Consider the following 24,820-nt stretch of genomic DNA (forward strand, 5'->3'; position numbering starts at 1 on the left):
AATAAACTGTGTGAAGATGCTGTGATTTCCTCTCCCCCTCAGTGGTCAGTGAAGGCAGCGGTGACTTTCTTTACCTTCTTACATCCTTCCTGTTTGATCTTCAGCAGGTTGACCTTCAGACACTCCTCCACCTGCCCCGTCTGCTCCTGAGCTGCTGCTTCCTCCGGACACAGCCTGGAAATCTGAAAACACACACATAGTCAATAACATCTGTGTGAGCTGCCAGCGTACCTCTGAGCAAGACACCGAGCCACAACCTGCTCCCTGTGAGCACGGCTGAGCTCTGAGCTCAGTCGGACGTGTGTTATCTTAGTTTTCACACTGAAAATAAATCGTCAGAAACGGACTTCTCAGCAGTTATTAAATGTTCCACTCAGCCAGATGACATCTTGTGATAATTTGCATATTAGTGGCGTCAGCTGTACTAATTTCCACTCATCAGGTTTCATCAGGATCAGTCTGCGTTAATTCAACATGGTCTGACAGAATGTAGGATCAGCAGCTTCACGGGGATCAGTGTGCATGAAGGAGCTCAACTGACACTGTTTTATTTTTAGATTATTTACATTAGATTTTCATATCATTAGTTTTTATATGTTTAGATTTGACTTGCCTCAGTGATTTTGTGCATTTAATGCCTGTAAACCAAATCTCTGTCAGGATGATGATAAAAAATGAAGATTTCAAGACGGTTTTCAAGTCTTAACAAAAGTTTTAACGTCTCCAGATGTGATCAAATGTAAAATCTGAAGGAAGTGAACATATCATCTCTGGATGTATCTGTTAGAGAGTCCCTGTAGCCAAACACACCAGCTGCTTTCACCTAAACTACTGTTCCACTGAAAGCAGCAGATTTAGTCTCCTCTGCTAATTATCAAGCCATCGTCGCCCCCTGCTGGCCAGAGGACTGCATTACAACACATGTTAGATTCCAGGTGAGTCCAGTCCTCCGTAATTCAGTACTTATAATATAAAGACTTCTCCATGATCTGATGTCAATGGTGCAACACTTACACAGTTAATACACAAGAATCTTTACATAATTTCATTTTCTGTACTAAACAGAAATAATGCCAGACACAAGCCGATAGATGACGAACTGAGAATGTCAGATTTAAAACACGTTTTTAGAAGTTAAAAAAATACAGACAATAAGACTCAGTCTTTTTCACTGAATGAAACTTTTTGGCAGCTGCTGTGGCAAAATCAAAATATCTGAAGAGCAGTTTATAGTTAACAAAATCTAAGACTGAAATTATAACTAGCAGTTAAAATGTATTTTTTTTTTTTACTGAAACAAAATAAAAACGCCAGTCTTCAAAAACACGAAACTTAAATGTGGGAAGATATGTTTAGTTTTCTCCCTCCATGCACACTGTGGTTGCTACACTACTTCGTCCTGTTTTGTTTGGAGTCCTAAAGTAGTGACTGAAGGTGGTGGCGATGCAACACAGAGGATGGAGCTGACATAACTCCAAGGAAACAAACGAAAAAGAAAAAGCTTGATATGCAAACAAGGTTTTCTAAAAATGGCTGAAGTTGCAGGGAGAACAACTATTAACCAAAGTTTTCATCACCAAACTTAAAAACCCAGAACTAAATAAAAACTAAACTAAAATCTCAGCATTTCTAAAACTAACCTGGAATCAAAAATCAAAATGAAAGATTAAGTAAAAATAAAAGGTTAATTTCTTTTGCTCCTTAAAACTGAGCCTCATAATTCACAGTGAGACTTTCAGAGCGCACGTGTTTGTAAGGAAGCATGAATGTGCGAACCTCCTGTGTGCAGTGGATCTGCAGCTGAGGGTCGAGTCTGTAGTCCAGCGCCGACTCCTGCAGGATGATCTGGATCTGAGCCTCACAGTCTGGAGACAAACGCTGTCACAACACACACACACACACACACACACACACACACACACACACACACACACACACACACACACACACACACACACACAGAAACACACACATGAACATCTATATGACCTTACAGGCTGACTGTCTTTAGGACTTCTTGATTTTAGATGCACTGAATGATTTAATATTCAGTATAAACAGTATCAACACTTCACATCTGTATGTACACACAAACCTCTTCTCACGCACTAACTTTCAGTTTCAATATTATAACAATAATTTCATCCTGAACAGCTGTCCAAGATAAAATGGTTTCCATCTTTAAAAACAGTGACATATATCTTTATTCTTAGGATTTCATTTGCACTCCCAGGAGGTTTCTATATTATTTTGGTGGGCAGACATGAAACACGAGGAGAGACACATGTGACTGCGCCAGCGGGAGTTGAACCAGAGATGTTTCAGGGTTAAGATTTGCTTCTTCACAGGGACACTCTGTAAACTGCCTCCTAACTGCAGCTGATACTGATCTATCTCAGAATATGAACAGGAAACTTCAGTGAGACGCTTCAGACTGATGACAGAAACCCTCGGTGTTAAAGAACAGAGAAAGAGGAAGTGAGGTGGCGCTCTCTAAACTAACTCTTGGATGTGTTGTTACAGTGAAGACAAAGGGTCTGACCTGGTCGGCGTATTTCAGTTTGAGGCAGGAGATGACCTGACCCTCCAGCTCGCTGTCCGCAGACGCCTTGTTCAGGATCGGCTGACAGAACTTTGGGATGTCGGCTTTACAGGCCTTCCTCAGCACCGGGTTCAGCCTGTAGTCTAAACACACACACACACACACACGACTTTTAGTAGATGTACTTGTGGTTGTTAGGTAAAAGTATGATGTATTTAGTTGAGTGTGTGTGTGTGTGTGTGTGTGTGTGTGTGTGTGTACCTGTGTTCTGGGTGATCTGTCTCTTGGTGATCATCTGTTTACATTTAGGATCCATCAGCTCGCTGTTCTTGTTCTGTTTCAGACACTGAAGAACGTTCTTTCCCTCCGACTCCGTACAGAACCGCTGGAATGCACAGTCACACAAAGATGCAGTTACAACCAGGAGCAAACACACAAACACACTGACACACAGACACACTTCACTGTTTGATCCGTACTGTGCTTCAGTCTCATCGATTACTTTGTTTTATGGAATTACTGTGACGACATATTAAAGCCAGGTTCAAACCCTTAAGTTTAAATCCTGGTTGTCCTGGCCTACCCTGACCATGTGCTGCTGGTTGTACTGGCCTACCCTGACCATGTGCTGCTGGTTGTACTGGCCTACCCTGACCATGTGCTGCTGGTTGTACTGGCCTACCCTGACCATGTGCTGCTGGTTGTACTGGCCTACCCTGACCATGTGCTGCTGGTTGTACTGGCCTACCCTGACCATGTGCTGCTGGTTGTACTGGCCTACCCTGACCATGTGCTGCTGGTTGTACTGGCCTACCCTGACCATGTGCTGCTGGTTGTACTGGCCTACCCTGACCATGTGCTGCTGGTTGTACTGGCCTACCCTGATCATGTGCTGCTGGTTGTCCTGGCCTACCCTGATCATGTGCTGCTGGTTGTACTGGCCTACCCTGACCATGTGCTGCTGGTTGTACTGTCCTACCCTGATCATGTGCTGCTGGTTGTACTGGCCTACCCTGATCATGTGCTGCTGGTTGTACTGGCCTACCCTGATCATGTGCTGCTGGTTGTACTGGCCTACCCTGATCATGTGCTGCTGGTTGTCCTGGCCTACCCTGATCATGTGCTGCTGGTTGTACTGGCCTACCCTGATCATGTGCTGCTGGTTGTACTGGCCTACCCTGATCATGTGCTGCTGGTTGTACTGGCCTACCCTGATCATGTGCTGCTGGTTGTACTGGCCTACCCTGATCATGTGCTGCTGGTTGTACTGGCCTACCCTGATCATGTGCTGCTGGTTGTACTGGCCTACCCTGATCATGTGCTGCTGGTTGTACTGGCCTACCCTGATCATGTGCTGCTGGTTGTACTGGCCTACCCTGACCATGTGCTGCTGGTTGTACTGTCCTACCCTGATCATGTGCTGCTGGTTGTACTGGCCTACCCTGACCATGTGGTGCTGGTTGTACTGTCCTACCCTGATCATATGCTTGCAGACTCTCATCAGCTGGTAGTCCAGTTCAGGATCGACCATCTCCACCTCCTGCAGCTTGAAGATTCGCTGGTGGCAACGCTGAGTGAGCTGACGCTTGTTCTCCTTCAGACACTCGATAACCTACATGAAAGAAAGAGGATCAGACTGTTAGATATCAGAGGTCACAGCTACAACTGGCTCTAAAGAAGATTTTTCACCACGAGGTGTTGGCACATAGAACTATCTCAGATGCAGGTGTGCTGGAAATTATCACTTGAGTTTCGGGAGAAGAGCATCACAATCACAATCTATTGATCACACTCATGTTTCTGGTCCTCTGGATCTTCATTAAGAAAGTGTGATCAATGAAGTGTGACGCTGAGCAGGAGCAGTGTGCAGGATCTTCTCTTCTCAAGATTCAGTTTCAAAGGTAATGCTGTGTTCTTGAGCACAGTTAAGTCTTATTTGCAAACTGATAATGGAAAAACAAACGGGCGCAGCATGGCTTGACTCGGCGTGGCCAAAGGTGGTGATGAAAAAAGGTAATGGTCTCTCCTGTGGGCTCACAGGAAACAATGATGCATGATGCTGCACTGATGCCTGAACAAACCTGCCACCTGCTGGACGTTTAGGGCACTGACAGTTACTCTACAGTTTGTGGTCTGTACTGCAAAAACTTTTGTTTCTTGAACTGATGGAAAATGTTTCCCAGCATTTAATCTGTTGAACAGAACACTACAGCTAACAGCTAATTATACTGTCACCCTGGGTTCACACCTGATTACATCACTCTGACATGTCTAACATTTTGGAGCAATTACCAAAATACTTTTTAGACAAAACTCAGCGTCGTTTCCAAACTGCTGTAGAGGTACAGAGGCTGAAAAAGAGGTGTGTGTTTGTGTGTAGCTGCTGACCTGTGCGTTGCCAAAGGCCACGTTCTGACACAGTCTGTTGATGTCCAGCTTGCAGGACTCGAACAGCTCCGGCTCCAGGCGGATGTCCTCTGACTGCACAGGTTCAGGGGAAGGTTTAGTGGATTTACAGAAAACACAGACGTAAAGAAAAACACAGATACTTTTAATATGTGCAGTAGAGAGAAAAAAGAAACTGACGGGCTTCAGCGAGTGTCTCAAGAGAGATCAAGAGCTCAGACGAGAAGAGCAGAAAAAGAAGTGTTTGCTGTTGGCCTGCTGAGGTTTTATAAATGTCTGAATGGTACGTTAGTCAGTCTGCTGTGTAAGAAGCTCCACATCAAACACACTGAACCTCTGTGTGCGATTTCTCTCGTTGTTCCCATAAACCTGACACACACGCTCGCACGAATGCAATAGAAATATACATAGTTCACACACTTCAGATTAACTGCTTTCTGTTCATCCGACGTGATTTGTTTCATAAATGATCTTAAGGAACATTTTCTCTGAGAGCACTCAAGGGTTTATACAATGATGTGATAATAATAATGGATTTTATTTAAGTGCTGCTGAAGCACAAAGCTCCTCTCTGACGGCTTTTAACTGTGAGAAAAGTCTCTGTCTGATCACAGCTAGAAAATAATTACAATATTATGCAACTTTCAGAATTCACGGTCTTTAAGGTCGGCTCCATCAGCGCTCTCAAATGGAGATGCTCATTCAGCAGTTAGCAAGAAGCAGTGACGCAGGTTAGAGCGCTGATAATAATAACCAGGGATAGTTTGGATTTTTTAAAGTGGGGTCGTGTGAGGCACTGAGCCATAGTCAGTGTATTGTCTTTAGAAGATGGTCGGCATGTTGTCAGTTTGGAGGAGGGGGACAGGGAACTACATCCCTAAAACCACCACAATCCTCTGAGGAAATTTTGATTCACAAAACATGGGAGTTGCTGGTCTGACCCTGCCTTCATCAGTTAGTTAGTTTATGTTATTGTGCGTCCACAGCAGTACGTTACTTAGCTTCTGAGCCAGTTAGCCGGTTTAGAGGAATATAGTGAATTAGAAAGGCTTGGCTCAGTCATGTAGAGGCAAATCGGGCAGGTGGTGGTGGGAGGGGTTAATGTCGCAATGTCCTCATGCAGAAACCTTCATCAACATAGCATTTTTGACCTCCACAAAATTTTGAAGGTTCAGGTTTGACACTCAACACTGCTGGGCAGCTATAGAATGAAGGAAAAACCTTAAAATAAAATAAACAAATAATATAAAACAAAATAAATTAAATAAAGGTTTGAATGCTGTTAATTCATTATATGACCAAAAGTATACAGCCAGTGGTGTATAGGACAGGTTTTACGAAATCAAACACAGGAAATTTTTGATGCTACAGCATACAAGAATATTTAGGATAATATTGTTCTTTGTGTCGGTAGTTTGTGTTTGTTCCTTCCCTGTTTCAACATAACAACAGCTACGATTACATGCACACCAACATTAAACCATAATTCCGACTATATTCTGAATTTGCTGCGGGTCATGAGAATTTGGCCTTCTACCAAAGTTAGCATTTCCTGATTAAGACATTTGGGACATGCTAATATTACTCAGGATTTCAGAGCATTATCTGGACATGTCTACAGCGAATTTGCAATATGCATCTCAACTGGGGTTTTTACAGCAGTTTACAACACACGGCTTCTTGTCTGTTTCAGGTCAGCTCTGTGCGTTGCCGTGGATTTGCTGAACACAAACCAACTCGCCAGCACTCGCCTGCAAGGCTGAGCAGAGATGCATGGCCAAAAGACGAACCCAAGTTTCTGGTGTGAGGGTGAAACTCATCTGCTTTTAAACATTATGAAAAGACTTGGATATCAGCAGGTCGGCCACCCTTAGAAAACTCTGAAAAAAATCTTATTTTGATGCAAGGAAACAAAATGACAAGCAGCTCCAGCTGTTTAGCATTTCTAGATGTTGATGTGATAAACGACATATTAGGGCACGTTAACCAGAGTGTGCATGACTGCATGTAAACAGGAGGATTAGTGGAATATTCATTTTCCTTAACAGTGGAAACAGTTTAGTACAAATATCGTCTTTTTCAGAAGAAGGGCAAAACATGTTGTATTTTGTGTGTGTACATGTAGTCAGTGTCTCTGTGCACAAAGCCAGCTCCATACAGTGACTGGAGCTCTGACCTCTGACCCCCCCTTAACACCTTTGGGATGAACTGGAACATCAGAATCAACTGATGAAGCAACATCAGTGACCAATCTGGTTGCTATCCTGTGAAAAACATGCATGCCAAAGGTAAATGGCTTCATTTATACAGCACTTTCTTTACAAGGTTTCTGCTGCTCATTCACATGGAAGGCAGGCAGCTCCCACACAGGCTCTCCAACACTGTGAGCAGCAGACGACCCGCTCTACCTCCTGAGACACAGCTGCCCAAAATACCAACTTTTCATCAGCTGTTTTCAGCTTTGTGACGAGGCATCTTTCAGATCGACCGATGAGTTTTTAAATGGTGTACGTTACATAAGCCGGAGCATTTTCTCAGCCCATTGAACAAACATTTAATCCGTCAGTGTTTCACTGAGAAACACCAAATTTGGAAACGCGTGGGACAGGGACACAATGTTGACACAATGTTGACCGTGTATGAATGTGAATAAATCCCTGCAGCCAGATTCAAACACACAGTGGAGCCTGAAACCAGACGAGTGGAGGCTGGTCTTTAATTTGTTCTTTTAGATTATAAAAAAAAGGAAACATGTGTCCGGTAACATGGCAGACTGTTGTCAGACATTCAGACTTCCTGTCTCTAAGTGACAGTGAGTCTCTTTGGAAACTAATGAGATGTTACAGTGGATGGAGCGCTGACTGGCTGCGCTGTGCACTGTGTGTTTGTGAACTGTGTCAGTGAACGTACCATCTCCACCTCCTCCACCCGCAGCTGTTTACGACACTTGATGGACACTCGCTGCTCCTTGACGTCCTGCAGGGTGTCGTTCCTCACCGTGGTGCTGAGGCAGATCACGACGTCCACCCTGAACGACAGAAAGACACGAGCTCACACACCCAGTCCGACTTACACTCTGAACAATATGTCAACGTCACATTTACGCCTCGCTGGAGATGGGAGAGTCTGTTTGTTGCTCAGCTGTGAATTTCACTGCTGCTCCAAACTGCGGACGTGTCTTTAACATCCAAGAGGTCAGATTATTATTTTTTTCAAACCTAAACACATCCTCTATCACATATTTCAAAACCTTGCTCAGTGTTTGCAGGACGGCTGGGTGGAAAAAGTGTGTTGGCAGCTGACATTATAATCCAGTCACCAGTCTTCCTCTGAAACACAGAGAGCTGAAAACCTCAGGAGGAGTTTTAGGAAAGTGAACTGACCCGCCATCATTTACAAAAACACCTGGAAAAAGTTGAGCATGAACGTTCATTTTCCACCTCTGAGCTCAGAATATTTTGTAACACAACACTCTACCCAGAGGTCCACTGACCAGCTTTCAGACTTGAGACTGAGAGATGAAGCCGGCAGCTCGTTAGCAACTCCACCATTTTTAGTTTGGATAGTTTTGTTCTATATCTGATAACATGGTGGAAGTAAGTGGTCATTTTCTTGCTGCAGGTATAAAGAGCAGATTATTACGGAAGCCCATTAGTGCCAGTGAGAGGGGAAAAAGCGGAACATTTGGCCTTGTGATGAAAAAAGATGCTTTAAATTGTTATAATAACAAACTAGCTCAAAATAATCAGCTAAAAGAGTCTCATTATTTTGAGATACTAAATTCTTATCTTGACAAAGGTTCTCATTATAATGACTTTGGGGTCATGCCCACCAAAGGTTTTTTTCCTGAGGCACATGGTGTATTTACAGTGTGACGAGCTGCTGAGCGCTACACATTTGGCATTTCTTTTTTCTTAAATGGTGAGTAGGACTGCCCCCTAAAAATCACCAGCAGGAGACCACTTAGTCAACTGAGACTGCTTCAAGTTGCACAGTCTTTTTTTTTCTTTGTCAGTTAGTGCGCAGTATTTTTCTGTGGATGTTTTAGTCCACATATTTTGCTGTGGAGTGAGCGCTCTTCACTTTTACACTGCTGTTCGGGCACTGAGACACTTGGATGCCTGACGCTGATCTGTTTTCACCTGAATACGATCCTTTTCACGAGATGTTGAAGTGTCCTGACTCCCTGCTGGATCAGCTAACTTTCCGTTACTGCTGTCTCCGTGCACAAGCTACACAACAGCAGCACTAACACCAACACTGAGCAGCTTGATGGTCCCAACAAACTCACATCAGTACCTAAATGGCTCGACTTTGCAGCTGCACTATTGCTGCGTGTAGGAGCCATAATCTACATTTAACCTCTGTTGTTTATTATTTATTAGGCTGCACACCTTCTTTTGGTCACTTTCACTTCCGGTTGTAATTGACACAGGTGTGGGGGATTGGTTTCACATTATTTTACCTGTTCATTCACTGGCGTGACCATTCTTTAGACAAAGAGGTTGAGTGTTGGCTCCAATATTTGTTGTTGTATTTGTTTGTTTGTTTAAAATATCACCATAAAAACGTAACGTTGGACTCGGACATGTATTTCTTTCAATGAGTCACAGTTGAGAGCCTGCTCAGCCTCTTAGCAGCTTTTTTTTTTATTGATAGTAGTCGCTAGTATTCACTGCCGTGCATCGTCTGGCAGCCAGGTGAGTTGGTTCATTAGCGTAATGAACGGAGGGAAAGCTCTTGTCATCCAGTGTCTTTGTCTCTGTGGGGGAGGCGGGGCTATGGGCTACACACACACACACACACACACACACACACACACACACAGTGCGATCTTCATGAGGGGGAGACGAGGCGGAGAAGAAAAGAGAGTTGAGCGCAAGAGAAAGACATGGAAATCGCCGGGTTTGTTCTAAAACCATCTCAACAAAAAGAGCGAATACGACCAACTTAACTGCACACCTGAGAGTGAGAGACTGACAGACTATTTTTTTGTATTTATTTATTTATTTATTTATTTCGGATATTTAAATTTTCTTTTTTGCATTCCTAAATATTCTTGTTAAATAAATATTTCTCTTTAAAAGGGAGTACCTGCATCATTATGCCTTTATTATCATAATATAAGTTTAAAAAATGGTCTAAAAACAGCAAAATTACAACAATAATAAAAATGGTCTTAAAAGCACAATATTACGCAATATTATCGCTTATCGCAATGATTTCTGACGCAATCGCCCAGCAACATCCGTTATCATGACAGGCCTAGTCGTTGGTTAGGGTTAAGTATGGCTGGGATTGTTTAGAGTTCAAGTAAGAATGTCAGGGCAAGACAGTGTGTGGTGTTTCATGTCTTCCTCATCTTAGGAAAAGCAGATTTGCCGACAGTGCTGGAGAAAAACAAGCACCGTCATGTTCTCAGAATGTTGGCATGGACTTGGTACCACAGTATCAGTTCTCACAACATTCCTACTTACAGTTTGTTTTCTTTTTCATCACACTGGTTGACATGAGCTTCCATAGACTGTGCTATCAGCTCTGACACTGTTTTTTGTTCATGAGTCTTACTTCTTCTTGATATTGGGACACAGTTTGAGGACGTCCTCCTTGCAGGCCGTCTTGAACTTGTACGAGAAACGAAAATCTTTGATCTGAATCTGCAGACAGACAGACAGACAGACAGAGCAGCTTGTTTGTAATACATTCATCAGATAATGCTGCAGACTTATTGTACTACATGCTGACATTTTGATGCTACTGCACAGCGAGTCTGCAATAACTCAGTGAGCTAAAACCATGAAGAGAATAAACTGGAGTATTGTTTATTATTCGTATTTCAACATTTGTCAAAAGAAAAGCAGTGGTGAAATATCTGCCCACTTGTGTCATAACTCATGCTGATATAAAAAGCTTCTTATTTTGTTTCCGTTGAGCTAAAAACATCTTGATAACACATTTGTCATCCATCTGCTCACCAGCTGGAAGTGTGTCACTCCCACCGAACACTTCTCATTCATCTCCTTCTGGTGTTTGTTCTGAACCAAACACTCCATCAGGTCACCGGTGTTGATCTGGTTATCAGCCACCTCCTGACAGACAGACAGACAGACAGACACAGAGACAGACACAGAGACAGGCACAGAGACAGGCACAGAGACAGGCACAGAGACAGACAGACAGACAGACACAGAGACAGACAGACAGACAGACAGACAGACAGAGAAGGGGGGTTGAAATTTGGTACTGAAATATTGGGGCTGGGGAAGTTGTCAAATTTTATTTTCAATTATGATTTTGTCTTCCAGTGATTACAAAAACAAGACAAGTGAGATAAAACGATAACTGAGCTACATTCTGTTTCACAATGAAGCTTTTATTTTGTCTTGTGTTATAAATCCAGCGCACCCTTTTCCTTCAGCCTGAACTGGCTTTCTGTCAGGCTGTGGTATGTTTAGTTCACCTGAGGTCAAGGTGATGGGAGAACGAGTCTTTGGTCAAAGAGTAGTCATGTTAAATAATCCTGATCTCAATACTGACCAGTAATACTTGTGATTATCATTCTGCCCTGATTGAGCAGCCTTACTGAATATTAAATCTCATGCTGTTAACTGTTATGATGAGATGTTTTCTTTTAACACAAGAAACTCAGACTGAATAATTCAGTACACTGGTCTAATCCAGCCCTTAATAATATTAAACCAGTCTGAAAATGTTTACGCCGGCCCAGCCCTGATACGTAAATTAATGTATGTGTGTGTGTGTGTGTGTGTGTGTGTGCTGCTTCAGGATTTGTACACTGCAGAAACAAAACACAAACGTGTACATGGTGCATCGTCAGTATTGATCAGTTAGGACTGACTTTGTGCTTTTCTTATTTTTCTGAATTATTTTGCTTTAGAAGACAGTTTTTACACTCTCAGCCTTCTTAAATCAGAGCAACAGTTCCTTTCTGAAACTTCTTCCACTGAGTTCAAACTGGGTTTATAAAGAGCTGTTGGTGGATCAGACTTACATGGCAGTGGGTCTGGATGACGGGTTCACACGCTTGCATCAGCAGCGCCTCGATCTGAATATCCTGAGGACAGAAAAACACAGACGCTGTGAACACATAAGATTCAGGAAGATCATGTCAGTCAGCTCAGGACGAAGATCATTGTGTTGCAGAGGTTAGATTCAGTTGGAACAGCACAACCAGGGGGCCCCAAGATAAAGCTGAAGGGTCACCAGATTAAATATATTTCTCTCACAATAAATGACTTTTTGCTTCCTTCCTCGAGTGAAATCTTGTTCACACTAAGGTCATGACTGGCTACAAAGAGACACAAGCCAGTGAAGTTAGGAACCACTGAGTTAAAGGATGACCCTGTTTGTTTTGTGCTTTGGAAAGTTTTGACATTTTAATCAAAATCTGATTTCTCTTCTGGACAGAAGCTGTTAGAGTTCACTTTGGCCGGATGAACTGTGCTGAAGAGCAGACGACTGTAAAATGAAGGAGATCAAATCAAAGAGCAAAAAAAAAATAAATAAAATAAAATAAAATATATATATAAATTATCTTAAAACGTTTAAAGAGGAAACTGACAATTTGTTTTGCTTGACCTTATTATGAATTAAATGTTGATTGCACAGTGTAATGGCTGAAGAATGACGACACACTCAGCATTTAGATCACTGTAAAACTCGCTTTCACTCTGCAGTTCTGTCACCGCGTACGATCTCATGGGAACATGAAGGCTCCATTTCTGGCACAAAGGAAGTGCGTCAACCATTGTGCAAACAAAACAGGAAGTTACTATCCCCATTTGAGGAAATGGTGGACGGTGGAACAAGCTAGGTAATTGTGGATCAACTAATGCAGCATTTCCTGTGCTGTTAATTGCTAGGCTCGGAGGAAAAGAGAAAGCAAACCGGTTGTCCTTGCCACGCCGGCGGCAACGATAATACCACTCGGAAATATTTTAAAGTTTTGTGTTTCAACTTGAATCACTCAGTTTATCTACATTTAAAAACACCAAATATGGAAATGCATGGTGTTCAAAGGACAGTGACAAATAGCTGTTGCCTCTGAAGTTTCCAAAATCTGTTGGAAAGCATGAAACCAGACAACTGGAGGTGATGAAATTAATTTGGTTAGGTGTTACTTTTGGCCTTTTAGTGTTGGTCTTTACATTCCCGTTTTTAGTTTTAAAAAAAGAAGGTAATTTTCTGTTGACTGACAAAAATGAGCAAAATATTAAACATCTTTATGGTTAAATTCTAACTAAACTAAACTAAACTAAACTAGAGGAAACACTGCACTGACATCAGGACTCTCTACTTCATGTGTGCTTGGCTGCTAAATCATTTGCGAGTGTTGCATCATGGGTAGCAGCAGATGTGGTGCTTACCTCTGACTCCAGCTCCGTCAGGTTCCCCACCACGTCTCTGCAGTCAGACACCAGATCCTCCAGGTGATCCTGCAGACACTCCAGCTCCTGTCCAGCCTCCGTCTTCTCGCTGCACCACTTCCCCAGGTCGGTCATACATCGTCTCTGGAGCTCGGGGTCCAGCTTCACGTCCAGCGCCCTCTGGTGGAGGATCCTCTGCACCTCTACCTTACAGTCTCTGGAGAGCTGCAGGAGAAGGACGACCACATTGGGTTAGACGAGACAAGAGAAACACCTAGCTGTTGTTGTTCCATGAGGCCTTAAAGTGATACTGCACTCCAGGTTATTACCTAGTACTTTTGATAAGTGGCTGTTTTAAGGTTGTAGATTTGTAAGTTAGTTTCTTTAGACAGCTGCAAAGTGATTCATAATAAAAAAGAAATAAAAAACAGGCTTATTTGTCATAATTAATACAAAGTTTCCAGAAGAGCTTCAGAGCCTCCTGAAACGTGCTCCACATACTTGGTGACGTAGTGACTAACTGCAGGGCTAGCTGTTTTACCACTGTAGCTGGTGAGCTAATGGCTAACACGCTAGCATTCCAGTGCTGATCAGTCACAGTTAGACTTTTGAGTTTCCTCCCATTTACTCTACACTGGACTGTTACCCTCTGCGTTTCCTCTGAAGGTGGAGCTTCAATAAAACTGGAAGGAGACACACAGCTAATGAGCTACGATAGCTTCCTGCAGCTCTCCGTCTTCCATCTTAAAGGCTGTCACTGTGAGGACAGCTTGCTGTTGGTCAGCAGCAGCATAAATGTGTATATCATTCAACAAAGTCAAACTCAACTAGGTTTGCAAAATTCTGGGAATATTCATGGTGAAAACTTTCCATGTGATTTAATTGGAATTTACAGGAAATTAAAAAAAGTGATGGGAGAAATCCCAACATCAGATAATCACGGCCAAAAGAGTTTGGGATGATGTCTTTGTGATATCTTCAGACATTTTGAAATACAAATTAATAAACAATTCTATCAATGAAATTCATCTTTAACTTGGTGTATTGAACATTTTGTTGCTTCTTTCACAAATGAATTGTAGGGAGTGTAGGGAGGTGGCATAACTGCACAAAATCTCTAAAAACAAACTGTATTTGCACTTAAGGGAGCGTGAGAAGGGAAACAGACGGTGTTGGAGGAAGGAGACAAAGCGAGAACACAAAGAAACTGAAATTATTTTGGAGCCGTTGGATTATTTATATGATATTAACTTGTATATTACTGACGTGACAACAAAATTTCATTTTAAAAATTTGCTGTTAGTGTCAATACTATTAAAAAGTGACACCCCTATATTGAACTTGTACAAAATTTGTAAAATTTCCAGATATTTTCCAGAAATTTTCAAACCTTTTTCAACCTGAAACTCAAGACACAAAAACATTACGTGAGAGAATTCACAAATTGTGGTGATTTCATTACATTAACTGAAAAATGTCAGTGTTTTTAAAGCTGTAGTGACCAGCTGCAGTTATTGTTTAACAGCGCCTGGAGGTGGCGAGGGAAACACAGCGTGACAACAATTAAAGTTAAGGTGGCGAAAGTCTACACAGTGTGGGAAGGTGGGAGGGGTGGTGGATGGGTCTAACAGCCACCGACCTTCACCCAGGAGGTGAGTTTATTTTAAAAGAGACTGTTGCAAACTGAACATTTCTTGAGAAAACAGAAGTGTATTTTGAAAGAAGACAATGACACGGCGCCCCAGAACGTCAACAACCAACATCTTGCGCGTCGTATGTGGACGTGGAAAGTCCAGGACCAAATGTTAATACGTGAGGACGTCGGAGTGAGAATGTGTTGGTTTGACAGATCCTGAACATAAAATGGACTGCATATAAAGATAACCCTTCAAGAGGTTTCTGCACTTGTTTTGATAATTTTCCTGTAATTAAAACTGGTAAAAACTTGAAATCAAGCTCATCGCCGCCACTTTTATTCATGAAGGACTCAGAGGAGTGTAAAGAATATACCTGAGTGGAGTATCACTTCAAGGAAACAGCCATCTGATTATTATCAAGAACTTCATTTGCTCCAGTTGATTAATCAGCAGAACCATGTTTTCCATAATTGGAGATTTGAATCGATTCTTCACATCACAGTTCAGCAGCTCACTTCACGTCTCACACAATGACTCTTCACATTCAGCTCCCACATGCACCGCCATTACAGAAGAATTACACAGCACAATCACTTCCCCTTCAAACCACCAGTCATCATTGACAGGCATGTCCAGTTTCCTTTGATTCTCATCATCATCATCATCAGTTCAGCAGCATGACGTACTCACAGTCAACCTCTGGGTTTCTGCTTCAGACTCCCCACTGAGGAACTACGAGAATATTCTCTGGTCAGTGAGAAGGTTCGCAGACGTCCTGTATATTTGCAGTTTTTATTTCCTTCTGCACACTGACAGTATAAATACACATGTATATCAGTGGCCTGTCATTTGGCTGATGCTCTCATCAGGTGAGCTTTAAAGGCGTTAAACCTCAGATCAACACTTTAAACTAAGAGGAAAAGGGTCAATACACCCAAATTTTACCAACACAGTTTCCCCACGTGGTAGCTAGCCATCCAGTGTTTATAAAACGATCTGTTATTTTGAGATTTCAGCAGCTTTGGCCACCACTCCAGTGTGATAGAGGTAAACAGCCTTTGGTTTGTGGTGCTCACAGTATTTAGAAAAAAAGAAAGACAGCAAAACAAACAAACAAAAAAACCCTTAAGATTTATCCCCAGACCACACTACTGTTGGTTTAAACCAGCTCAGACTGAAAACTGATGATTAAAACCAGGGTTATTTCAAGTGAGATGTATGTGGGGTGTGGCAGACCCCACAGCAGCAGATATAGAAGACAGACACTCCTAAATTATGCTACCTGGATAAAGAAAGTGTGAGTGAACTGACCCTTTAAAAGGTTTAGATATCAGGAAAAACCCTCCAGTGATGGTGCTGTCCTGAGGACAGAAGCTCAAGAGACTCACCCTCCGTCCCTGCTCCACAGAGCGGTAGGCGTGGCGGTACAGGCAGGAGAAAATGGCGCCAGGTGGCATCATTTCGCTGGTCTCGTTCCAGCCATGAGTGTGGCAGAGCCGAGCGGCATCACCCTGACATTTCTTATACAAGACGGGATCCAACCTGGGAAACAACACAGGAAGTGATGCAGGTAAATTCAATCAGTCAATTTTATTTATACAGCCCAATATCACAAATCATAGTTTGCCTCACAGGGCTTTACAGCATACGACATCCCTCTGTCCTTATAGGACCCTCACAGCTGATCAGGAAAAACTCCCCAAAAAACCCTTTAATGGGGAAAAAAAACGGTAGAATTGTCTAACAGTACACATTCACACTGCACCAGCTGGTTTCTAATCTCACAGGACTTTAATGTTTTGCTCCTGAGCTGTAAATCAGTCTTTAAACTTGGTTTATCAAAGGTCAGTGAAATTAAAGCTGCAGGTTTTGTAGCTTGTGAAGAAGGAGCATCAGCAGGACTTACTTCCAGTCTCTGGCGATAAAGTACTGCAGCTCCAGCAGTCTGTGCTCACACTCCTCCACCATCTTCTCTGTGTACAGGTGCTCCATCAGACAGGACAGGATCCTGCAGGAGCAGCAGCACAAGTACAGCAACTGAATATTTAAACTTTCATCTTTATTCAGACCAGCGGTCTTCAACGGTTTCCAAGCCCGGGGACCAATCGTGGCCCGTGGACAACCCGAACTCTGACGCTTTAACTTCTGATTTAAAAAATGACAACTCTCCTTTGTGTCAGTTTTTTTGTAATTGTAATTAAGTGACATTAGTTTATGTTTAATTTTGTCTTTCCTCTAAATAAGAGCTTTGAAATGTACCGATGCAAAGTAACAGTCAATCATGAAACAGAAAACAGCACGTGTGCCACACAGTTACCACGGAGAGAGAAGACCATCGCGTTTGACTCACATGGGGTCTCCGCTGCGGATGTGTTTGCAGGCGGTCTGGATGACAGACTCACAGGCCTCGTTGAGCGCCCGGTCGATGCGGTAGTCGGCTCCAGGGTCGGCTTCCTGGATCAGAGTCTGGAGCTGAGGATGGAAGACACAACAACATCAATGACAAAAGAAGAACAACAACACAACAACAACAACTGGAAGCTCTCGTCTGGGAGCTGCTGCTGCTGCTGCTGCTGCTGCTGCTGCGACCAAGAACGTCCTCTTCGTTTAAACTGGGAATTCATTTCACTTGACGTGATTATTTATTCCTGCAAAATGACACTTTAATTAGACTGAACCAATTAAACCCATCTCGGCTTAAGACAACAGCAAAATGTGATCACCGCACCAAAATGATGACGTGCCGTGTAACATGACAACCAGGGGAAAAGAACCAACGTTTGCTTGTCAAGACAGAAAATATTAACTTCAGAACAAAAGCTTGTCGCTTGTGACAAATGAAAGTTTATTTTCTGTATAGTTACTGTCATATATAAGATTTAAACATGACTTACAGCCCTCTGACAGTTGGCGTCGATGGCGCCCATGTCTCCTCGGCCGACCCTCATCAGGCAGTGCAGCGTCCGTCCTTTACGGTGCAGACCGGAACAGTGACCTTCGATCTCGCTCCGACAGTGCAGCACGATCTCCGGACTCAGAGAGAAATCCTCCATCAGCATCCGCCTGTAGTCCATCATCTCGCCCTGACACTCGCCACTGACCACACGACCTGAGACACACGCAAACACACAGCGCTGAATGAAACACTCAACAGACACAACAGTTTACAGACGTTGAATTAATGGTAATTTTAAGTTGTTTCTTCTTATGTAGCTTTTTAAAATGTTTTTATTAATGATGCAAACTGAACTGTAGCTTTATAGAAGTCACACTGTGGGCCAGTTTAGTCCACAGGCCACATATGACCCACCAACACTTCACATCCAGCCTGCCAAATATTGATATGTCTAGAAAATGTGAGGAGGAAACGATGCGTTCCAGTATCTAGGACATTATAGTCGTGCACTGAACAGCAGTGGGATAAGTGAAGCTGAATCAAAACTCCGTCTTTCATAAGAAGAATGTGATCTGTGTCATATCTCCGAGCAAGAATGCACAAGCATGAAGAACTGCACCAGTCAAGACACTGCACAATGTTGGCGTCAAAACCAATTTAAGTTAACTGATATTTCCCTCCAATAAGGACTGCATTCTGTTGATTGAGTTTCCATACTTTCAGATTTTAACCATCGTTCCTCAGTGAACTGTCTCCTTGGCGGAGGTCTGAGAGCATTTTCTAGTTAAGTGTCTTTATAGTAAGTCTACCTTCACCAGCTGCATCAGTGAAATAAAATCCTGGCTGCAAACCAACTTCCTCAAACTTAACTGTGACAAACACATTCATTACTTCCAGACTAGGGTTGGGACTCGTTAGGATTTTAATCACTTACCGATTCCTTACCGATTCCTACATTATATTCATTATACTTGCTATAATTAAACAAGTATATAATAAACACAAATGCAATCATACAAATACAAAAACTTTATTCTAACTGTTGCACAGTACAATTAGATGAAAATACACATTTGTGTGTGGTGTGTATTTCAGATTTAGAGCTTGTATCATGTCCCTGAGAATATATAACAACAGAAAGTGACTCTCTGATTTCTACAGTAACACTATTACCTCAAATTAACCACAGCAATGTAATAAAAAATACTTATATGCATTCATGCTTGGGCACTGTTATTTACGTGACAACACCTGGACATAACACACACACACACACACACACACACACACACACACACACACACACACACACACACACACACACACACACACACACACGCACAGGCTGTTTGTTTCTACCTCTCCCCTCACTGGAAGTCTCGGACCTCCAGCCGCCCGCCTCCGCCTTGATTAAACGCTGAAAATTAAATAAAAGAGGGAGATAGGTTTTTCCTATTTTATCTTCTTTTGTTATATTTCTCCCTCTCCTCTCGCTGGAAGCGTCGGACCTCCCGCCGCCCGCTCCCGTCTCAAACACGGAGGTCTCTCTCCGCGGAGCACCCAGCGCACGCCCAGCCTGTTAAATAGCCTGTAACCATGACAACTGTGTGACACAAACTCAGTGCTTTAGTCATTAAATAATGTCGGGCTCGGTCGGGTTCAGGCAGAAATATGCAGCCCGTGCTGCACTCTAATGGAAATGCACGTGACGGTTTTTATTTATTTATTTATTTTTTTGTACAATCTAGGAACTGTTACGCCAAATGTGATGGAACTGGTTCCGGAACCGGAACTTTGGACCCGGTTCCAAAAAAGAACCGGATCCGGATCCCAACCCTATTCCAGACTGGAGTCCTGCATCAGTCTCCTCTACAGTGTGTCGGCCAAAACACTCAAGACACTACTGTATATCCAGAACTCAGCTGCTCGTCTTCTCACACACTCACTCCTGTCCTTCATAACCTCCACTGGCTCCCCACTCCTCAACATATCCACTTTAAACTCCTCATCATCACTTACAAAGCTCTCCACAACCTGGCAGCCCCACACCTGTCTGAGCTCTGCCACCGGCACACTCCCTCACACACTCTCAGGTCAGCTGATGCAAACCTGAAAATATAAACTTTAATTTTAAGCTTTAGGTCTTGTCTACACTTGTGCATGTTTTCTGAGCACCAGCATCTTTCTGAGAGTGTCTGTGGCCACTAAGAGAAAATGTGCCGTGCTCTCTCTCCAGCATTTTGTGCTTCTGTTGAAAATCTGATTTTTTCTGAAAGGCACTGGTGACGTCACTGCTGCTCCTTTAACCACCGTCTGTCCCAAGCTGTTTGAAACTATCACAACAATGACAGAAAAGCAGATTTGTGGGAGCAGATCGATACTGAAAGTTGAGCTTTTATCAGTGTGTGTGTTGGCAGCTTGACTGTGTAGTCACCCCTGTGTTACTGTAGCGTCACAACAGCTACCTTGCTAAAATTAATGTCAAGATATTGTTGCCACAGAAACAAAACCCTGCGTGGCACGTCACTAAAACAGTGCTGGGTTGAAGCCCTCCCCAGAAAGAAAAAAGCTATGTGGACACGCTCCTTACAACCTGAATATTTAAGCTTCATTTTTTATCTTGAATCTTAAAAAGAATCTTTAAATGAAGAAAAAATATTTTCAATTTCTCTAATAATTAATTCAGAATTATTATTATTTTTTTATTCTCTTTCATGTCTAAATCGTAAAACAGGAACCTACATGCATTTTTGTTGCAATTAAGATGCTGCAAGAAGAACTAAGACAACCACATTGCTGCAACCTTATTGCTTCTTTTTCCCTTCTGTTCTCAGAGGACGCTGGATTTACGACTGACTGACTGACTGACTGACTGACTGACTGACTGACTGACTGACTGACTGACTGACGGTTCAGTGTGTAGTTGAGACATCAATAGATTACTGGCAGGAACAGACCAGTCACTGACAGATACTTGGGCTGCCTGTGGCCTCTGGCTGTCCACTGAAGACATAAATAAGTGTTTATGACTCAGAGTGACTGACGGGCAGGACGCTCACTGAGCTGCTTACCTCTGTGCACAGCAGACTCCAGACAGAGCAGCAGGTAGGACAAGCGAGCTTCTCGGGCTCGGGGCATGTTGTTGTCTGCGCTGCAGCGGTATTTCCTCAGGTCCGACTTGCAGGCTTTGGCCAGCGAGTAGCTGACCTTGTAGTCCTGAGCGATCAGCTTCTGCCTGGTGGTCAACGCCTCGCGGCACTGAGGATACACAGCCGCCGTCAGTATCACAGCACAGGCTCAAACGTTTTCTACTCCAAGGTGGCAGAATGTCATGTAATGGTGTAACAAGACTGTGTTTCCTCACAGGATCTGTCTTCGATTTTTAATGTTGTATTATGACCTTGAGCTTTACCACGTCTGTCACTCTGTGGACTTTATTTTACACAATCTACCGTCATGGAAATTTACAATAAAGCAGCTTGTTAAAAGTATTTGGATATTAAACTCACCCTCTCAGACATCGCCTCCTCAAACTTGTGATTGAAAAGACATTTGTAAACTCGTCCTTCTCCAGCCAGTGTCTACAAAATAAAAATCACACCACAGTCCATTAACAGCAGAGAGATTGCTTCTCATTGGAAATATTTCTTGCTCTTTTCATCATTTCATCAAGCAAATATTCACAATTACAACATGCAACACTATGACTGATCCTGAGAAGCTGATTCATTCAGATAATCCCTGATTCCTTTGATATCAGACATTATTTTATTATAAGTCAAGGCTCAAAATACCACGTGCATATGCATGGTAGTGTAAAGGAAAGTTGAGCTGTGCACATAATTCTCAGCTCAACATACGCCAGTGCACTTAACATAAGGTTGTGCAGGGCTGCTAACTCTCACACACTGACCGTGAGATTCACACAATCGACACTTCACGGGCCACATGACTATTTTCTCATGCAGTGAAAAACTAAGCTATGACTGATAACAATGCGGCGCTAAAGGGCGACACTGACAGCTGACGAAGAGACACACAGAGCGACACAACTAAGAAGAATAAGAATACACGAACTGGTGCAGTAAAAAAAAAAAAAAAAAACATTTTTGATGTGTGTTACTTTAAGGCTGCTGTCAGCCCTAGAGTGGTCTCCTCTGGTCTGAATCAGGGACTCAGGTTGTTCCAAAGTTGTATAATTGCCTAGAGTTGGTTGGTGTTCTCACGGCAGCATTTACAAGAGGACCAGATCAAATGCCTTGTGTGAGAAAGCTGCTCTTGATTGGTCAGAATTTCCATGTGGGAAAAATCCAGGAAGTAAAGCAAACGTTGAAGAAGAGTACACTTGCAAGATAAATGTGACACTTTCTAATGTCACAATGGAGGGACAACTACGCAGGTTGATTTTAGCGCTGCTCATCGTGGACTATATTGCTGTCATTGTTCATTTTAGTCAAAGCATACAGTTTGAAAACGAGGCAAACGCGGCTCCAACTAGAAAACAATGTTTTGATGCATTGGATGTGCTGAATGTGCATATTAAGGCAGTACAGGAGGAGGTGCACATTAATAATCCTCCAGGACTGTAACATGCTCATGTTTAACCCAAACAATGTGTCATGTGACTGCAGTTGCTTCACATCCAGGTCGCAACACCTTCTCACCACAAACCAACCGCACCAGAGTTCCTTTGGAACCGGACTGAGACCACCTCTTCAAGAAGGTCTTGGTCTGATTGTTTTGCTGTGTTCACACCTGCACAAACGAACCGCACTGAGGGGGCAAATGAACTTGAGTTCAATTGAGCCAAACCAAACAGGGCAGGTGTGAAAGCAGCCTAAAAAGTACACGTACCAGTGCAGCTACACAGATAAAAAGTATTTCCAGCCTTGCAGGTGTCTTTATAAAGTGGACAAAATCTTTTTTAGGAATGAAACGCTTCAGCTGCATCAACACAAGCTGCTGAAATCACCTTTAAACGTTTCTCATGTAAAAATAATTACGTGCTCAGCCTTATAAAAGGCACTAAAATAAAAAGGTATAACTTTCTAACTTTGAAAGGCCATCAGTGTTTCTCGCCTGTGTATGTTGTCTGATTAGCCTGAGGCATGCCTGTGTCACTGATGTGAGATAGTTAGGACAGACTCGTCTTTTGCAACTTTATAACTAAAGTTAATGTGATGTTACCACAAACCGAGGCTCACTGCAGGTTTTCAAACATGAGAACTGAACTGACATCCAATTTTTTAAGAAGCTGATAAAACCGACATGTTTCTCATTTTACCTGACGATCGTTACAAAAATATAAAATGTGCAGAACCAGGAAATCACAACAGGACATAAGTGTTTAAAGGATAAGAAATACATCAGTGTTAATCAGCATAGACAAGGACGCAGTCAGCACTTTCTACAGAAACTCTTGAGATGTATTTGTGATAGCAGTAACTCCAGCCAACAGATCAGTTAACAGAAGATGTTTCATGGCGCTGTGGAGATGTGAGTAGATAGAGTAGTTAGATCAACTGAATCCTCACGTTTTCACAGAAGCGCTCTCGGTCGTCGCGGCAGGCGAAGTACAGGTATCGATCCAGGTGGAAGTCGTCTGAGGAGAGCTCAGCAACTCTCATGATGGACTTTTTACAGTCGTCCTTGATGGAGTGAGCCCCCGGCTGCTCCTCTGCCTCCCGCACCAAACCTTTCTCCAAACAGGCGATGACCTCGCCCTGAGAGTGGATGTCCTGCACACAGAGAGAGCAAAGGTCACAGTTAGGTGTCAGACTCTGTGTCATTCAGCTCTAGTGTTAAAGGGATTCCTTTTCAGACAGCAGCTCAAGCTCTAACATGTATTCATTCAAATCAATCTGTTCTTTTCAACCAATTAATTTCTCACACTCTGTAAAACAAAGAGGCAGCCTTCACCAGTGCCAGAGGAAAGTCTGTCCTGGTCTATTTGCTCCTGGTTGCACACTTTCTTTCTAAGACTGCACTATACCAACACCACCTTGTCCAACCTTGAAGCAGATGGGCTACAGCAGCAGAAGACCACACCAGGTGCCACTCCTGTCAGCTAACAACAGGAAACTGAGGCTACAATTCACACGGGTTTTCTCACCAAAACTGGACAATAGAAGATTGGAAAAACCACATTCAGATGGAAGCATGGATCCATCCTGCCTTGTATCAACGCTTCAGGCTGCTGCTGCTGCTGCTGGTGTAATGGTGTGGGGGAGATTTTCTTAGTACCAACTGAGCATGGTTTAAACACCACAGCCTACCTGAGTATTGTTGCTGAGCGTGTCCATCCCTTTATGACCACAGTGTACCCATCTTCTGATGGCTACTTCCAGCAGGATAACGCACCATGTCACAAAGCTCACATCATCTCAAACCTGACAATGACTTCACTGTACTCCAATGGCCTCCACAGTCACCAGATCTCAGTCCAATAGAGCTCTGCCTGATGTCATCATGTCAATATGGACCAACATCTCTGAAGAATGTTTCAGCACCTTGTTGAATCTGTGACACCAAGAATTAAAAAGGGATCCAACCTGGTACCAGCAAGGTGTACCTAATAAAGTGGCTGGTGAGACATTTTAAGAGATACCAGTAAGAGGGAAAAACCCATGACCTCTGATTAAAGCACAACACTGGCCACAGTTCAAACATGGATAATTACCACCTGGAGAGTGAGACAGAAACTGCTGAGGAGGTTTGTACATGTGTTTATTAAATGCAGATGAGTGTTGAATGCCATGCAGACAGTGCCCTCTTTTTCTGCCAAAGAGAGAGCACTGAGAGCCAACGCTTTAAAAAATGAGTCATCCTTTCCTCATCCAGGTAGAAGTGAAGTCTTTTTTTAATGTGAATTCCAAAACACCTCTTTGGGGAAAATAACAATTACTAAACACACACACACACACACACACACATACACATACACACACACACA

The 24,820-nt window shown here is 42.9% G+C and overlaps 1 protein-coding gene across 2 annotated transcripts in view; it reads right to left on the bottom strand.

The window, feature by feature from the left end:
* LOC125887159 (Golgi apparatus protein 1-like) overlaps positions 1-24,820 on the bottom strand; it is a 60,794-nt gene that overhangs the window by 6,972 nt on the left and 29,002 nt on the right. The window contains exons 5-23 of one of the 2 annotated variants that reach the window (XM_049573748.1): positions 23,403-23,606; positions 21,378-21,449; positions 20,940-21,126; positions 17,867-18,081; positions 17,323-17,444; positions 16,879-16,980; positions 16,361-16,514; positions 15,663-15,704; positions 13,336-13,560; positions 11,961-12,023; positions 10,924-11,037; positions 10,517-10,605; positions 7,859-7,976; positions 4,931-5,023; positions 4,017-4,154; positions 2,804-2,927; positions 2,543-2,685; positions 1,777-1,878; positions 75-182 (exon numbers count right to left, since the gene is read on the bottom strand). In XM_049573748.1, the coding sequence (XP_049429705.1) occupies positions 75-182; positions 1,777-1,878; positions 2,543-2,685; positions 2,804-2,927; positions 4,017-4,154; positions 4,931-5,023; positions 7,859-7,976; positions 10,517-10,605; positions 10,924-11,037; positions 11,961-12,023; positions 13,336-13,560; positions 15,663-15,704; positions 16,361-16,514; positions 16,879-16,980; positions 17,323-17,444; positions 17,867-18,081; positions 20,940-21,126; positions 21,378-21,449; positions 23,403-23,606 (2,415 nt within the window). The remainder of the gene's footprint in view (positions 1-74; positions 183-1,776; positions 1,879-2,542; positions 2,686-2,803; positions 2,928-4,016; positions 4,155-4,930; positions 5,024-7,858; positions 7,977-10,516; positions 10,606-10,923; positions 11,038-11,960; positions 12,024-13,335; positions 13,561-15,662; positions 15,705-16,360; positions 16,515-16,878; positions 16,981-17,322; positions 17,445-17,866; positions 18,082-20,939; positions 21,127-21,377; positions 21,450-23,402; positions 23,607-24,820) is intronic. The other variant, XM_049573749.1, reaches the window with a different exon arrangement.

The sequence above is a fragment of the Epinephelus fuscoguttatus genome, linkage group LG4 (genome assembly GCF_011397635.1).
Source record: "Epinephelus fuscoguttatus linkage group LG4, E.fuscoguttatus.final_Chr_v1".
Classification (NCBI taxonomy): Eukaryota; Metazoa; Chordata; class Actinopteri; order Perciformes; family Serranidae; genus Epinephelus; species Epinephelus fuscoguttatus.